Source organism: Emys orbicularis, chromosome 25, assembly GCF_028017835.1.
Source record: "Emys orbicularis isolate rEmyOrb1 chromosome 25, rEmyOrb1.hap1, whole genome shotgun sequence".
Classification (NCBI taxonomy): domain Eukaryota; kingdom Metazoa; phylum Chordata; order Testudines; family Emydidae; genus Emys; species Emys orbicularis.
The window spans coordinates 12518538-12535523 of record NC_088707.1 but is presented as its reverse complement, the minus strand read 5'-3'; the positions used below and the strand labels follow the sequence as shown (position 1 = coordinate 12535523).

The 16986-nt window shown below is 62.3% G+C and overlaps 1 protein-coding gene across 1 annotated transcript in view; it reads left to right on the top strand.

Moving 5' to 3' along the window:
* Window positions 1-16777, top strand: part of LOC135894710 (alpha-2-macroglobulin-like protein 1) — a 38501-nt gene extending 21724 nt beyond the window's left edge. Inside the window, exons 18-36 of the mRNA XM_065422848.1 lie at window positions 406-535; window positions 1385-1610; window positions 1854-1980; window positions 2806-2927; window positions 3484-3535; window positions 4337-4411; window positions 4820-4996; window positions 5472-5553; window positions 5838-5994; window positions 8332-8406; window positions 9199-9355; window positions 13123-13334; window positions 13598-13813; window positions 13964-14088; window positions 14522-14612; window positions 15036-15104; window positions 15553-15655; window positions 16365-16406; window positions 16743-16777. Coding sequence (XP_065278920.1) covers window positions 406-535; window positions 1385-1610; window positions 1854-1980; window positions 2806-2927; window positions 3484-3535; window positions 4337-4411; window positions 4820-4996; window positions 5472-5553; window positions 5838-5994; window positions 8332-8406; window positions 9199-9355; window positions 13123-13334; window positions 13598-13813; window positions 13964-14088; window positions 14522-14612; window positions 15036-15104; window positions 15553-15655; window positions 16365-16406; window positions 16743-16777 — 2273 coding nt within the window. The remainder of the gene's footprint in view (window positions 1-405; window positions 536-1384; window positions 1611-1853; window positions 1981-2805; window positions 2928-3483; window positions 3536-4336; window positions 4412-4819; window positions 4997-5471; window positions 5554-5837; window positions 5995-8331; window positions 8407-9198; window positions 9356-13122; window positions 13335-13597; window positions 13814-13963; window positions 14089-14521; window positions 14613-15035; window positions 15105-15552; window positions 15656-16364; window positions 16407-16742) is intronic.
* The last annotated feature ends 209 nt before the right edge of the window (window positions 16778-16986 follow it).

Sequence of the window (16986 nt, the reverse complement as noted above, 5' to 3'; positions counted from 1 at the left end):
CTTTCTAGGCCTCCATGTCCCAGCTGCTCAGTGTGGCTAATGATTTGACCTGCCTGGCTAGCAGCTCTTTGTGCAGGGCTCTGGGAGTGCAACATACCCTTAACGCTGCTCAGGGCAGAGCTGGGACTGAGCTCAGGACTCCCTGGCTCCTGCCCACGTGCTGAGTCCACCAGCGTGTGCTGCATGTAGGACACCCCCATTCCGACCCCCTCCAGCCCCAGCCCTGCCAGCAGGGGTCAGTTCTCAGAGCTCCCGGGGGCCACGTGCAGTCCCCGAAATATCTCCAAACATTGAGACTTTGCAGGTGCAAACACACGTGAATCATCGTCTGGATTTGCCCCCAAACCAGCGTGGGGCTCCCTCAACCCCCCTTTGTATCTTTTCTTGGCATGATCCCTGGGGCAGCAAGTGTGGATAGTGCAGCAGGGACCCCAGTGAACAATGGCCTGCCCGTGCCAGAAGCCTGCACCCAGGAGGAGCCAGCGCCACGTCCGTACTTCCCAGAGACGTGGCTGTGGGACCTGGTGCCTGTGGGGTGAGTGAGGAGCTGTCACAGACAGTCCCTGCGGAGCGGCCTCCAGGCCAGACCCTCGAAAGCAGCAGCTCCCAGAGGCGGTGCACTGGCTGGGGGAAGGCTGGCTGCCCACGTGGGGTTGGTTCCTGCGCCCTGTTGCCAGCGGAGAGGAACCCAGCACAGCAACGGGGAATAACAAGCCCCCAGGGCCATGGGATTCGTCTCTTTACAGATGTAACGAACCCGCAGAGTGGGGGAGAGGGCTGGGAGCCCGGGCAGCACCATGACCCTGCGTCTCGCCCGCAGAGTGGGGTTCACGGCAGCCCCTCCCCAGCCATTCTCTGGATCCCATCGGGTCGGCAGGGGGGTTATCATCTGACCCCATTGCCCTTTGTGGTGTTTTCATTCCCACGCGGTGCCCGGGAGCTCCAGCACTGAGAACATGAGAGGGGTTTGAACCCCCGGGAGGGGGCCATGGAGGGTGGCACATGGGGTACAAGTGGAAGGGGCAGGGGATCCCAAGCAGGGCGAATTGAGGCTGACCCCAGGAATAGCCCCCTGACAGGGAGACGTGTCTGGCTGCGGAAGGGGGGATCCCCATCCCGTGGGACATTGAGCCGAGCCCAGAGAGCCCCGGGGCAGGGAAGGATCCTGTGCTAGCTGGCGTGGGGCGGAGGAGGGGACGAGAGGGGGGCACTGACAGCTCTTCCCCTCTCCGCTGTCTGCTGTCATGCCTGTTTCCATGCCACCGGCCCAGGGCCCCAGCCCAGCGGTGGGTCGGGCAGGGACGTCTCTGGTGGCCGTGCTCATGGGCGCTTCCCAGGGGGCGGCCGCGTGTCTGACGTGCTGTTTGTGTCCGTCCCGGCCCAGCGAGGGGGGCTCCAAGGACGTCCCAGTCTCGGTGCCCGACACCATCACGGAGTGGAAAGCTGGGATGTTCTGCACGGCCGAGGTGGGCTTTGGGCTCTCGCCCACGGCCACCTTCACGGCCTTCAAACCCTTCTTTGTGGAGCTGGCCTTGCCGTACTCCGTGATCCGGGGAGAGACCTTCGCCCTAAAGGCCACCGTCTTCAACTACCTGCAGCAGTGCATCAAGGTGAGCGCCGCCCGGGGCTGAGCTGCTGGAGCTGCTGGGGCTGGTGACCTGGGGCTGGGGAGCTGGGCAGCGGCACAGGGTGGCAAGTGACACCGGCAGTCACTGACTGTGATCCTGTGACCACTGGGGTCAGCACATCGCGGTGAGGGGGCCTGAGCCCCAGAGGGGTAACGTCTCGGCTGGAGCTGGCGCTTGTGAGCGCGTCCACCACAGCCTAAGGGGGATCTCGTGTTGGCCCCACAGGTGCGAGTGACGCTGGCGGAGTCTGCGCAGTTCCAACTGCAGGCGGGCGAGGACGGCGCCTACACCAGCTGCCTCTGTGCAGACGAAGGGAAAACCTTCCAGTGGGAGGTGACAGCGAGCAGCCTGGGTGAGGGGCGCTGGGGGCTCTGTGTCGGAGGGGAGGGGCAGGGAAGGGGTGGGGGGCTCTGCACAATGGGGGCGGGGCAGAGAAGGGGTGCTGGAGCCTTCACACTAGAGAGGTAGGTAGGGGCCTTTGGAGGCTCTGGTGGGGGACAGACGGGTAAGGGGCATTGGAGGCTCTGTGCTGGGAGTGAGAGGGCGCAGAACAGGGTCGCTCAGGGCTTGGTGCCACATTGAGTTGCCCAGACACTTCCATTTAAACACACTGGATTAGATAAAACAATCAAACATGTTCATGAACCACAAAGAGTGCAAGGAATGGGGCATAACAGTCAGAAATGGTTACAGGACAAATAAAGAGAAGACGTTTACTATTACCTGGCTTAACAAACTATATCAGATTCAAGCACAGTTTCTCCCCGCTCGCTTCCAGCAGTCTCACTGACCGAGCCCTGTGGGTCAGGACCCCTCTGCCATCCCGCTGGTTGCTGCTGCGATGTCACGTTCTGAGGTTCCCCCCCGAATGCAGCTGTCAGTGATTTCAGCAGGGAGGGGGCAGGTTCTGGGCGGCCATTCGCTGTTCCCACACAAGGGCTAAGGCAGAGAAACCCATTACACTCCACTCATCACTTCCCTCCGTCCTTCCCTTCCCCCCTTTCCTTCTCTCTCTTTTCTCCCCCATTCTCTCGCTCTCCATTTCCTCTGCTTTTCTCTCCCTTCTTCACCACCCTCCCCCTCCCACTATTCTCCAGTCCTCGGACCCGGGCTCCTCTCGGCCTCGGGCAGGGGCGTTGGGCTATCTAACGGGGGCATCTCCCACCTTGCTCTGCAGGGGAGGTGAACGTCACCGTCAGCACCGAGGCTCTGCGCACGGAGGAGCTGTGCGGCACAGAGCTGGCCGTGGTGCCGGCCCAGGGGCGAGTGCACACTGTGATAAAGCCCCTGCTGGTCCAGGTCAGTGTCTGTTCAGGGCCTCTGGGCAGAGCGGAGGGAGATCCGGGGCCTGGGTCTCACCCCCTGGGGGCCGTGGGCCAAGTCTGCACTTGTGATTGTTCTTTGTCCTGCCACAGAAAATAATGTCCCAGCACCGCACTGTCCGCGTCCCGGACCCCGACCTGCACTGCCCCGTCACGCGGCCCCATCCCAGCGAGATCAGGGAGCTGGCGGGAGAGTCCTGGGGCAGACAGAGACGGGGGTCAGCCCCAAGGGGGGTGGCTGAGTGTGACACACGGGAGAGCTCGAGGGGGCGGAGGGAACTAGCAGAGGGAAGCTCCGCGCTGAAGAGGAAGAAGCTGCGAGATCTGCTGGGCTGGGAACAGTCTCCCCGGGGAAGGGACGGGAGCCCCATCGCTGGGGCGCTGAGAGCTGGATGTGCCCGAGCCCCACAGCACGGGCTGTAGGGGATGATCCTGCCCTGGCTAGGGGCACTGGCTGACCCAGCAGGCCCTGTCAGGTTGTGCCGTGCGTGGTCCCTTCTCCTGACCTTCTGTCTGATGCTCCTTCCCCACAGCCGGGGGGGATCCTGGAGGAGAAGGCGCACAGCTCCCTGCTCTGCCAGGAAGGTAGGATCCCAGCGCCTGTGCGGGGCTCAGTGGGTGTCACTAATGTGGGGAGTCTCTTGGCTGCGGCACGTCAGTGATGGCTGAGCCGCTGGATGGCCCAGCTAGGGGCACAGGAGGCACGAGGCCGGACCAGACCAGGGGGCATCCAGGCCAATGTCCTGCCTGGGACAGGGTCCAGGCCCAGCTGCCCAGGGAAGATGCACCCACCAGCAGCTCCCCACCCCAGCACACCTCCGCTCCGCCTAGCCTCCTCCCCTGAGCGCTCTGCCGCTGCTCCGCTTCTCCCACCTCCCAGGCTTGCTGCAAAACAGCTGTTTCATGTGGCAAGCCTGCGAGCGGGGGGAGGAGGGGAAATGCGGCGTGCCTGGGGGAGGAGGCGGGGTGGGGATTTGGGGAAGGGGTTGGAATGGGAGCAGGGAAGGGGTGGAGTTGGGGCGGGGCTGGGGGGGCGCAAGCTCCCACCAGCGCCAGGTGAAGTCGGCGCCTATGACTGGGCCCCTGTTGCGCCAGCTCCTCTCCCCTGCTGCCTGGCCCCTGTGTGTACGATGCTCCCTGCAGAGCTCGTCACACCGGCTCTCTGGGGCCAGGAGAGGGACCGACTCCCACAGGCAGGACCCTCCGCTGAGAACCCCCAGCCCTCGCCCTCAAGGGCACGTATGTGCCACGGCTTGGGATTGAGAGAGGGGCTGTGACTGGGCGAGAACCCCGAACGGTGAGGAATGGAGGGATCTGATTGGCTGGAGGCAGAGGCAGGTGCCCAACGGGCCTTTAACGGTGTGTCTTTACCTTCGTGTTACGCAGCGTCCGAAGAAATCTCCTTGCAGCTGCCTGCGAACGTCCTGGCGGGGTCCGAGCGGGCCCACGTGACTGTCCTGGGTAAGGAATTCCCCTGCCCCATTCCTGCCAGGGCACAGTGCCCTTCGCCAGCCAGCCCGTCTGTGGGCCAGCGCTCTAATCAGAGAGTCTGGGGCATCACGGATGGAAAATACCAATGAGGTCTAGTGGGTGTCTGGGGCCGGGGCAGGACTGGTCCCTGCAGTATGTGCTCCAGGGCCACGTCCCCAGCGAGGGGCAATAGACTTCCACGGTGATGCCATGAAGCTGTGCCAGGGCATTGGCGTCTTGGCCATTAATCACCACGTATCCACGTAACCCCACCAGGCCTGAATCAAACTGGGGGCTCTGGGCCCGCGCATGCCAAGGCTCCACTGACGTGGTGTTAGAGACGGGGCAGCTGTTGTGCAGCCTGGTAATTCTCTGCTCCCCCAACTCCCTTGGTGCCAGGAGACATAATGGGCACGGCTCTGCAGAACATAGACCGTCTGCTGGCCACGCCTGATGGCAATGGAGAACAGAACATGGTCCAGTTCACTCCCAACATCTACATCCAGCAGTACCTGGAGAAGAGCGGGCAGCTGAGCCCGGAGATCAGAGACAAGGCCCAGGGATTCCTCCAGAGCGGTGAGTGTCCTCCCACCCCTGCACCCCCAGGGCATGGCGGGGCCATGCGAGGGCCCTGTCCATGCCACCTCTGGGGCCCGGGTTCCAATCCAGCCCGAGATCAGGGCCCTGGCTGGCTCTGGAGGTCAGGGAATGAGATCCTTGGCCTTTCCTCTCTGGGGCACCAGTCCCAAGGCCCAGGTGATAAGGACTGTTTGACTCAGGGTTCAGGGAATGGGAGAGGAGCCCTTTCCCCTCTAGGGGGCGCTGGTTGGGATCCAGTCCCTGGTCGGGGCACTGGAGGGTTTGTGGGATCAGGGCCCCTATTCAGCCTTAACTCCGACTCCCTATTCAAACCGATCCGTGGAATCTCTGAGTCTCAGCGTTGTGGGGGAGGGGAGGGCTAGTGGGCCCCACGGGGCACAGCCTGGGGGTGGATTGTAGCCCCTGGGAGTGAGCGGATCCAGGACTCGCTGTCTCTCTCCCATCTCCGCAGGCTACCAGCGCGAGCTGCTCTATAAGCACAACGACGGCTCTTACAGCGCCTCTGGGGAGAGCGACGCCAGGGGCAACGCCTGGTGAGGGGCCGCACAGCACGGGGGAGTCAGGGCTCTGGGTGGGCAGGGCCTACCGGGCTGCAGCCTGACCCCCAGCCCTACTGCTATTCCAGTCCTGCTCCCCACACAGCTCTGCCCCTCGTACTCACTCCAGATCCTCCCCGTTCCTGTTCTGGGCGCCCCTGACAGCTCTGCTCACCCCCCCCCCCCAATGCTGACCCCCAGCCCTGTTCCCCACGCACCTCCCTCCTGGCCCGCAGCATCTCCTGCAGAGTGTCCCTCTCACGGGGTCTCTCCCCGCCCAGGCTGACGGCCTTCGTTCTCAAGTCCTTTGGCCAGGCCAGGGCCTACATCTCCATCGACGAGAAGCACCTAGAGGACGCCCTAAGGTGGCTGCAGCGTCACCAGCGGAAGACCGGCTGCTTTCGCCGTGTGGGGAAGCTGTTGAACAACGCCCTGCAGGTGGGAGGCTGGGGGGACGGGTTGATGGGAAGGGGGAGGAGGGGATAAGCTGGGGAAGGGGGTGGGGGCCCCTCATGGCAGCTGGTTGTTGTGACCCGTGTCGGTTTTGGGGATTTCCCTGGGTTTTTGGAATGGCTGAATGGCTGGAACGGCCGGGGCAGCGGGTTATTGCACCGAACGAGGGAGCAGCCCTGGCCCAGCCCCCCTGGCTCCTGCACAGCCCGGTCTCCCCGCAGGCACTGAGCAGACCCCGCACTCATTGCCTGGCACAGAGATAGGGTTACCATATTTCAGCAAGCAAAAAAGAGGACGGGAGGAGCCCCGCCCTAGCCCCGCCCCTGTCCTGCCCTAGCCCCGCCCCCACCCCTCCCACTTCCCACCCCCCTCAGAACCCCCAACCCTCCCCCCGCTCCTTGTCCCCTGACTGCCCCCTCCTGGGACCCCTGCCCCTAACTGCCCCCCAGGACTCCACCCCCTACCTAAGCCTCCCTGCCTCTTGTCCCCTGACTGCCCCCTCCTGAGACCCTCCCCCCATCCTAACTGGCCCCCTAGGACCCTACCCCCTACCTGTACCCTGACTGCCCCAACCCTTATCCACACCCCCACCCCCAGACAGACCCCTGGGACTCCCACGCCCCATCCAACCACTCCCCACCCCCTGACAGCCCCCCCCAGAACTCCCGACCCATCTAAACCCCTCTGCTCCCTGTCCCATTGACTGCTCCGATCCCTCTCCCCACTCCTGCCCCCTGACAGCCCCCCCCAGAACTCCCAACCCCCCCCCTCGCTCCTTGTCCCCTGACTGCCCCCTCCTGGGACCCCTGCTCCTAACTGCCCTCCAGAACCCCACCCCCTACCTAAGCCTCCCTGTTCCTTATCCCCTAACTGCCCCCTCCTAAGACCCCCCCAAGTGCCCCCCAGGACCCTACCCCCTACCTGTACCCTGACTGCCCAAAACCTTATCCACACCCTCCCCCAGAAAGCCCCTCCCGACCCCCCTCCCGTCTCTTGACTGCCCCATCCAAAACCTCCCTGCCCCTTCTCTGACCCCCTGGCCCCCTTGTTGTTGGCCTTCGCCTAATGTCTCTGTGAACTTGCTCAGGAACGGCCTGAGACGCTCGTCCCGGCAGGCTGGGGAGCGGGAGAGGAGCTCCAGACTGCCGGAGGCGATCTGCGAATGCAGGGAGGGAGGGAGTGATCTCTGCTGCAGGGGGAGGAGGGGCTCTCTCTGGCTGTCGGAGCCCCATGTAAGTGGCACCATCCAGCCGGCTGCCCTGTTAGCCGCGCGCGCTCTGCGGGGGGGGAGTCCGGACATTTACAAATTTCCCCTGGACGCTATTTTTAGCTCAAAAATCCGGACATGTCCGGGGGAATCCGGACGAATGGTAACCCTAACAGAGAGCCTGAGGGTGACGCCCACAACTCCCCATGCGGCTCAGTCAGAAGGGCTGTCACGGTGCATCATGGGAGATGTAGTCTGAAGGAGCCAAGTCCATGGGGGAACGGGGGCACGAGGCCGGTGCAGCTGAATGTTGAACCGGTTTGCAGTGGAAGGTTTCAGTTCAGGTCGCCAACCCGAGAGGCTGCGATTTGGGCCCTGCTGACCCACAGCAGAATGTTGCATTTCCATTTTCCCAACGGAAATCGAAATGTTTCAGCAAAAGTAACTTTTTTACGCAGAGTTTTGGTTTTGTGGAAACTGCATCATCTGTCGAGAAATCATTTCAGCAGGAAATTCCCACCCAGCTCGAGTCACAGCCTAATTCCTGCCACTGCCCCAAGTTTGCAGGGAGCTGGGACTCTATGGGAGGGGTCGGGGCTGTACCCGAGCCGTTTGGGAGCTAGAAGGAGACAAATCTTAGGCAAAGTCCAGATTCCCACACAGGGGGACTATTTAATGAGCAGGAACTCGCCCAGCGAAGGGCGAATCCCTCATTCTCTGCAGAAACAGCTCCTGGTCTTCACAGGAAATCTGGCATTTGTCAGTTCAAACCAACTTCCCAACCTCTGGTTCCAGGGGGGCTCAGATAGGGTTTTATGTTGGGAGTCCAGTGCAGCCCTGGCTATGGAGCCGCTACCACCTCTCCCGAACTAGCCTGTGGAACTCACTGCCACCGTGTGGCCTCCCTGGCTGCTACGACTGGGGGCAGCTGCTCAGGACCCAGATGGGCCTGACAGGTCCCAGCAGGAGGCAGGACTCAAACCCAGCCACTCAGAGCGCTGGAGCCAGGTCTTCTCAGGCCCAATGGGCTTATCCTGGGCAGCAGCTCACCTGCTCCGGGCAACGTGCCCCGCAGCTCGGTCTGAGCCGGCTCCCGGTGTCTCCATCCCCCTCAGGGCGGCGTGGTGGACGAGCTCTCTCTCTCGGCTTACATCACGGCGGTGCTGCTGGAGCTGGGGCAGCCACTCACGGTGAGGCCAAGCCCGGCTGTCCCAGGGGAGGGGCCGGCAGTCGGGGGGCAATTGGAGATTGTTGGTGACAGTGAGGGGGAAGTTAATGCCAGGGAGGAATTTGGGGTGAGATGGGGGAGCCGTGGGTGATTGGTACCAGGGAGGGATTTCGGGTGAGACTGGGGAGCTCTGGGGGGTTGGTACCAGGGAGGGATTTGGGGTAAGACAGGGGAGTTGTGGGGGGTTGGTATCAGGGAGGGATTTGGGGTGCTGTTGGGGACAGTGGGGAGAGGGGTTGGTACTGGGAAGTGAGTCAGGGAGAGGTTGGGATGGGGACAGTGGGTCAGGGCATCAGAAAGATTCAGCGGCTTGGTCAGTTTCTGGCTCTGGCTCTCGGGGGGATTTGGGCGTAGCTTGGGCGAGCTGTTTATAGATGGGCTCAGGGCACGGGTTGCGGTAGGGGGGGATGGGTCGGGGGAGGTGACAGCTGCCTGCCTGGTGGAGCATTGTTAAGGCCCCATGGGGTGGGTGCCGGGGGACACACCCAGGCGCAGGGGGTCTCTTCTGGCCAGCTCAGCCTGACGGGGAGTCTGTTCGGTGTCTAGCGCTTGGGGGAGGGGGTCTGGCGAGGCTTGGGGGGTGCAGGGTGCGGGTGGTGGTGGGGGGATGGGTCGGGGGAGGTGACGACAGGCTGGCAGGAGGGGGTATTAGAGCCCCATGGGGTGGGTGCTGGGGGACTCACCCAGGCGCAGGGCGTCTCCTCTGGCCGGTTCAGCCTGACGGGGAGTCTGTTCGGTGTCTCCCCCGTCCCAGGACCCCATGGTGACCAGGGCCCTCCAGTGCCTCCGGGAGTCGAGCACCAGTGACCTCTACACACAGGCGCTGCTGGCCTACGCCTTCGGGCTGGCGGGGAGCACTGAGCTCCGGGGCACCCTTCTGCAGAGCCTGGCCCAGCACAGCGTCAGCGCCGGTACCGGCAGCACCTCGCTCTAGTGCTCCCCTCTCTGCCGGCCTCTAGACACAGGGCAGGGCCAGCTGCCCCCCACGGCCCTGCCCACCCAGGTGCACCCTACCCCGGGGCCTCCTCAGCCTGGCAGGGGAGCTGGGTCTCCGTGGCCCAGTCAGTCCGTGGTCTCTGCTGAGGCTGCCAGCGAGGGGCCGACGCGCTGGGCTCTGTCGTGGGGACACTTCTCCCCTCAGAGCTGGAGTGAGATCGTCCCACCATTTCCCAGGGCCCAGCGCACGGAGCGAAGGGGGATGAGGCTGGGTTGCTGCCGGCCTGGGGGGATCGGAGCTGAGAACCTAGAGGGGCAAAGCCCCATGTCCCAACCCAGCCCTCTAAAGCGCCCGGGGCCAGGAGTGTGACAGGGTCCAGTGGGCTCAGAGCCCGTGGGGCAGGGCCTTGCGTAGGCAGCTCCCAAGGGGAACGGGCCGTAACTGACCCCTGGGGAGATGCCGCAGGATCCCAGCCCCCATCCTGTGTTGGGGACATCCCAGCTGGGGAGTCCCTGCCCGAGGCTTCTCTGCTTGGCCCTGTGAATACTGGCAGGGGAACAGGCTTCACTGGGCTGGCGGCTGGCTAGGCCCCGCTGTCCCTGGGAGAGGGCGTTGTACAGGGAAGCAGGTCTCTGGGTGCCCCCTTGTCAGCACCATGTGCCCCCCATGGACCCCTGGGAGGCTGCCTGTCCCCCAGCTCCAGTTTCCAGTGTGGAAAAATTGGAGAGAGTCCAGCGGAGGGCAACAAAAATGATTAGGGGGCTGGAGAACATGACTTATGAGGAGAGGCTGAGGGAACTGGGATTATTTAGTCTGCAGAAGAGACATGTGAGGGGGGATTTGGTAGCAGCCTTCAACTACCTGAAAGGGGGTTCCAAAGAGGATGGAGCTCGGCTGTTCTCAGTGGTGGCAGATGACAGAACAAGGAGCAATGGTCTCAAGTTGCAGTGGGGAAGGTTTGGGTTGAATATTAGGAAAAGCTTTTCACTAGGAGGGTGGTGAAGCACTGGAATGGGTGACCTAGGGAGGTGGTGGAATCTCCTTCCTTAGAGGTTTTTAAGGTCAGGCTTGACAAAGTCCTGGCTGGGATGATTTAGTTGGGGTTGGTCCTGCTTTCAGCAGGGGTTGGACTAGATGACCTCCTGAGGTCTCTTCCAACCCTGATATTCTGTGATTCTATGATTCCCTTAGCCTTTCCCTGCAGAAATGCCTTTGGGTTTGTGCCACTCCCAGCCCAGCCACGGTGTGAGCGATGCAGTCTGGGGCCAGCTCCCCATAGGGCGGGGGGTCCCATGGGAGGCCTGAGGCCCACTGGGAGCGCGGCTGGGGACGCAGGAGGTGGCGCTGCCCCGCATCAGTGCTGAGCTGAAGGAGCCCTCAGCATGAGGCCAGGGGGCGCTGGGAGTCCCAGTTTGGGTCCCTCACACTCGTCATGAACACGCCCCAGTGATCTCTGTGCGTCTCCTCGGCGCCATTCGAGCTCAGACTGAGCCGTGCCTGGAGCTGAGGCCTGGCGCGTTCGGTTCCTGCCAGGTCCTGGGGAGACGTCCCCCCACAGAGAGGAGCCACCTGCGTAGTCCGGGCGGCTCTGTCGTGTCTCGGCTCAGGTGAAAAGTCCCTTCTCTCCAAGCCCCGGCGCGGCGGCTGGAGCTGGTTTGTGCCCACGAGTTGTGTGTGTCGCCTCCTGCCCCGCCCCGAGGCGTGTAAGAAGTGCTGGGAGCAGCACGTGGCTCCTGCCCCAGGGAGGGGAGAGGTGGGGGCTCTGCTGCAGGGGGCACCCAGGGGCCGCCAGGTACTGGGGTGAAACAGCCCTCGGGTTACAGGACCTGTCTCCAAGGTCACAAAGACCCCATGGAGGGCGGTGTTTACCAGGCGTCAGCTCTGTCCCTGCCCTTCACCTGGGTCGTGCTCCCCTCCTGACCCAGCCCTGGGGGCCCCTGCAGTCTCTCAGGGGCTCTCTGCCCCCTCTAGCAGTAGTGGCACGAGGCATGGGCAGACTAAACAATTGCTTAGGGCCCCAAGCAGCTCACGGGACCCCCAGTTTGTATTACCCCCAAAACCCATTAATCTAATGTAACATGGCCTGTTTACCAGGCTGTCGGTTTTGGGGGGGAGGTTGGGATTGTGATGGGTAGGACCCTCCTTCTGGGATACCACCTGATGTACTGGGATTTCACTGAGCCTGCCAGGGTTCCCTCCGTGCGTTGCTGAATTAGGCTCTCTGGCCTCTTGCAGCACACACAGGTAGGGCCACACCCTGCTACAGACACAGACTGACGTCAGCTCTGTGTGTGATGACTCCCCCAACACTCACGTGCACACCCCTTTGGGAGATAAACCCAGAATAATACTGTCTTGCGCTGTATAGAAAAATCTGCACAGCAGAAGCTCATAAAAATCCGCCCTCTTCCTCAATGTGAAGAGAGATGTGCCTGACTTCCTGCCCCCTCCCCCCAGTTCGAAAGTGTACAAATTGGGTTATATTATAAATAAGAAATAAGTTTATTAACTACAAAAGGTGAATTGTAAGGGAACATAACAGAGAACAGCCAGAACAAAGCAGATTACTGAGCAAATAAAACAAAGTACACAAGCTAAACTCAATATACTTAAGAAACAGGTTACAAAATGTAATTTCTTACTCTAAATGTTATTTTAGGCAGGTTTCAAAGTTTCTGTGGTTCATAGTTCCAGTTATATTTCTTTTCAGACTGGACCCCTGTCTCAGTCTGGACTCCCCCCTTGCCTGCCCTCCAGGTGGCTTTAGCAGTCTTTCTTCTTGGGCAGACAGGCCATGGAGAGGAGCCCCCCATTTGCCTGCCTCCCCACCCTTAACTAGCATTTACATAAGGCGGGAATCCTTTGTTTCCCAAACCTGACCCCCCTTCCCTTCCAGTGGAAAGTTACAAGAAGTCCCAGGTAATGTTTAGTATCAGGTGACAAGACCACCTGACCTAGCAGTGTCACAGTTACATCCCTGGACGCTTCCCAGCAGGGAGAGAGATTAGTATCCTCATGGTCTTGTTGTTCCTTCCTGACGGCCCATCAAATCTGATGGCCTGTCGTAAGTGGGTGTCTTCCCAATACACACCCAGTTGTAATGGTTACATAGTCCATATGCCTAACTTTAGATACAGAGATGATACATGCATAAAAATTGAATAATCACAATCAGTAAATCAGAACCTTTCCAATGATATCTCACATGAGCCATCTTGTGTAACGTGTATCTCAGTGACGTAATATTCGTCTCATAAGCATATTTTCATAAAGAATATGGAGTGCAACGTCACAGGGCTATTTCTTGGTTTGTGGATATAATGCAGCTAATATTTGTAATGGGCTGGTGGGGGGAGAATATTCCTTCTTAGACCCCCTTGGGCTAGCACCACCTTTGCCCCCGAGCAGCCGCACCACATAGGTTTAGGGGTCACTTACAGCCAGTGAGCCACCGGGGCTGGGTTTTTCGCTCGGGGAGCAGAAGCTCAGGAGTTTTGAGCCAGAGATCGAGGGTTCAGTCCCTGCTGACGACCCACCCAGGGTGTCGTGTTACACTTGTGTAGCCCTCCTGTGCGCTGTGAATCAGCTGCCGTGTCCTGCCCCAGAGGCGGCTGCATTCACTGGGGAGCAGGCGTCCCTCTGGCCTGGGAAGCCCCTGGGGCCCCTTTGGAAAGCAAACAGGTGACCCACTGTGTTGTAACTGCAGCCGTGGGGCTGCCCTTCTCTCGGCCCCTCTCCTAGGGGGACAGCTCTACTGGCAGAGGAAGGTGAAGGCCCTGCCCAGACCCTACGGGAACCAGGCCCCGTCGGCGGAGGTGGAGATGACAGCTTACGTGCTCCTGGCCTATCTCTCCCTGCCCAACGTGTCTGCTGCTGACATGGGGACCGCCGCCCAGATCGTCCGCTGGCTCAGCAAGCAGCAGAACCCCTACGGGGGCTTCACCTCCACACAGGTAACACCCCTGCCCTCGGGGAAAACCAGCGCTGGGGGCCTGGTGGAGGAAGGGGCCAGGAGCCCCTCGGGGGCTGCATCTCCACAGCTGACCTGGGGCCTTCCTGGGACAGGGAGTCCTGGGTGCAGAGTCCCCTGCCCTCAGGGGCTGGGAGCCGGGGTCCCGGTGTCAGCGCCCCAGCAGGTCCTGATCCTGCTGCAGTGAGTCTGAGCCAGGCTCCTCTCCCCAGAGCGTGACAGCAGCTCGGTGACTCTCCTCCCCAGGACACGGTGGTGGCCCTGCAGGCCCTGGCCAAATACGTGGCCCTGACGTACAGCGCGAGCGGGGCTGTGTCGGTGACAGTGAGCTCCCAGGCCGGGGCCCGGCAGCAATTCCACGTGGAGAACGCCAACCGGCTGGTGCTGCAGCGAGCGGCCCTGCAGGAGATCCCCGGGCAGTACACGGTGCGGGCCAGCGGCAAGGGCTGTGTCTTTGTGCAGGTGAGTGCAGGAGCCCCTGGGGACCAGCCGGCCCAGCGGTGTCTAGCTGTGCCCTTGCCCTGCCCCACGGCGCCTGGCTCTGGGCCCAGGCTCTGATCTGCTGTGGCGGAGGCAGCAGGCTCTGCCCCAACCCTCTTGCTTGTCTCCCAGCTGACTCTGCGCTACAACGTGCCGCCCCCAAAGAGCGCCGCGACCTTTGACCTGCGGGTGGAGACGGAGCCGAAGGAGTGCACCGAGAGCGCCAGATCCCGCTTCAGCCTCGTGCTGCACGCCCGGTACGAGCCCCAACCCTCCACCCCTGCTGGGTCCGAGCGCCCGGGGGCAGGGGCAGGCCCCAGGCAGTGGGGAAATGGCCGGGGCAGAGCCGCCCCACTGGAGGGCAGGGCCAGGGCGGGGCAGGAATCGATCGCCGGGGGAGCCATCCCTCCACAGGGCTCGGGGCAGAGGCAGGGGCCCCTTGGAATGTGCCAGGGACTAAAGGGCTGGTCCCGGGGCTGATCTAATGGACAGTTGGCTCCCAAGGAGCTCCTGGGGCCGGGGCCGCTTGCCTGGGGAGATCAGGGCTGGCCGGGAGCTAGCGGGGCTCCCAGCCCAGAGCAGGCAGAGGGCATTAGAGACGCCTGCAGGGCCGAGAAGGCGGGGGGCCTCCCCTCCCCTGGGTCTGTATCCAGGGCAAACCCCGAGCTCAGTGCACGGCTTCTGTTGCAGGTACAGCGGGGAGCGCCCAGCCTCCAACATGGCCATCATCGAGGCCAAGCTGCCGTCTGGCTACACCCCCGTCAAGAGCTCCCTGCGGCAGGTGAGCTTCCCAGGGAGGAGAACAGGCCGGGCCAGTCACACAGCATGAAACCAGGGGCTGATCCATGGGGGAGAGCCAGACCCCCAGGAGAGCACAGATTGCAGCTCTGACCCCCAGGGGGAGCTCCCCCTGCAGAGCCCTGCCCCCTGCCGTGGGGCACTGTGAAGCCCTGGGTCTCCCATCCAGTCACTGAGCAGGTCCTGACCCTGCTTAGCTCCCCCTACAACACAACGCCCATGTCTAGACTCCCACCCCTCCCCCAGCAGAGACCCAGTGCTCAGGTGTGACTGGCATGGGGGGTGGCAGCCAGGCCCCTCAGCCACGGGGGCGTTTGGTGCCCCATGTCCCAGCCCCCAGCAGAGCAGTGACTCCGGCCCCAGCCCCTCCGTTCCTGACTCAGCCGTTTCCTCCCTCTGCTCCTAGCTGGAGAAGCAGCGTTTGGTGAAGAGGCTGGAGGAGCAGAACAACCAGGTGACGCTCTATCTGGACCAGGTGAGTGCGGGCGGCTCCAGGCTCTGGGGGCCTGATGTGAACGGGGAGGGCGTGTCCTGACCTGGCTCCATCCCCATTACAGTTGCTCTCGTGGGCTCTGTGGAACACGCACGGCATGGGGTCACTGAAATCTCCCCTGGTTCCAAGTGACCCGTTTCCAGAAAGGACGGGGAGATGGGACCAGACTCAGCCAAACCCCAGGGAGGGCTGTGAACGGAGCGACGGGGAGCTCAGGGTTGGGGGGCTGGAGCTGGGCCCTGAGTGTGATGAAAGGGGGTCACATTTTGCAGGGGGGTGGAACAGGGATTCGGGGGGAGCATTTTCTCACTGCTTCAGGCCGCAGGGTCAGAGGGAAGCGGCTGGGCCAGGCTGAACCTCGGGGAGGAGGGGTTCGAGTTGCCAGTGCAGACGTTCAGCCCAGGCGCTCGCTCTGTCGCTCTCTCGGCAGCTGACGAAGGAGGCGGCGAGTTTCACCTTCTCCCTGGAGCAGGATTTCCCGGTGAAGAATCTCAGAGCAGCCCCAGTGAGACTGTACGATTACTACGAGACGGGTGAGTCCCGCCCGGGACCCGCCACCTTTACAGACGCTCTCCTGGGCTCTGTGGCACAACCAGTGCCTGGGTAGAGGGTGGTGCCATTGCAATCCCCCCTGCTCCCTGTGACCCGTGTCCATGGCTGATCTCTGCCCCCTGCTCGGGCCTGGGAGGAGCACTTGGGCAGAGGCTGGCAGCCGACCAGCCGTGGGCCTGCGGGGGTCAAGCTGGAGACACCTGCTGGGGGCGTGTTCCCGGATTTGATCTGTGGGGTCGGATCACCTGGCGGGACACGGCAGCCGTGTGCTTGTTGGGCTAGTGGGGCGCATGGGGCTGGTGTAACTGGAGCCGTCCCAGCAGGAGCAGGTGAGTCCCGCCCCTTCAGGGCCCCTGACATTTCCCCTGCCATCCAGCTCCTCAGACGCCCCCAGAACCCTTTGTGCTGGGCCGAGGAGGTGGCAGGACATTTTCCATGAGTGTTTTGAGGGGTGACTCAATGGTGATTGCTGGGCCCATCTGACTTACTTGGAGATGGGGGATGGGAGAGAGCGCACAGCCCCACTCAGACAGCTGGGGGCGACCTCCCACTCCCTTCTAGGGGTCAGACCTACAGGAGGGATCCCCTGGGGCTGGGGTAACAGACTCTGCCTGTGTGGGATTAGGGAGAGGGGTTGTCATCCCCCCCACTGGGTCTCTCCTCCATTCCTTACATCCCTTGCTGTTGCAGGTGAACACACAGAGGCTGAGTACAGCACCCCCTGTGGCTCAGGTAGGTGTGATGCACCCACACACAACTCCAGTCCCTACAACTTTATGGGAGGGGGGAGTCCATGGGCCGGAGAGGTCTGTGTGTGTTGTAGACGGCAAAGGACGGGGAGATGGGAGCATGGAACCCACCAGGACCATGTGTGTGGGAGGGGAGAAGTCTGGGGGGAAGGGTCTATGTGGGGCATAAGGGAATCTGTCTTGAGGGCGGGGGGTGACTCTGAGGGGAGAGTCTTTGTGGGGGTTGGGAGAGTTCTGGGGGGCCATGTCTACAGGTGTCTGCTGGGTGTGGAGGGGTGATTTTGATCCTGTCTCAGGGGATGTTTGTGTTTGTTTAAAGCCCCCAATGCCGACACGCTGGAAAATTCCCACTGAAGCCCCCTGCCCTCCTGTCCCAAGAGCCCCGCGCCGGCAGCCAGACACCCCAGGATCTGGGGGGACGGACAGGCCTCGTCTCAGCTGCTGCTTCCGGGACCCTCTGCCCTACCCCCTGGCCCTGGGCTGGAAGGAGGCTGCAGCCCCGCGGTCGAGACACGGACTCTTAGCGCCTTCTTCGGCCAACGCCTCCCCGCTCACTGTGGAAA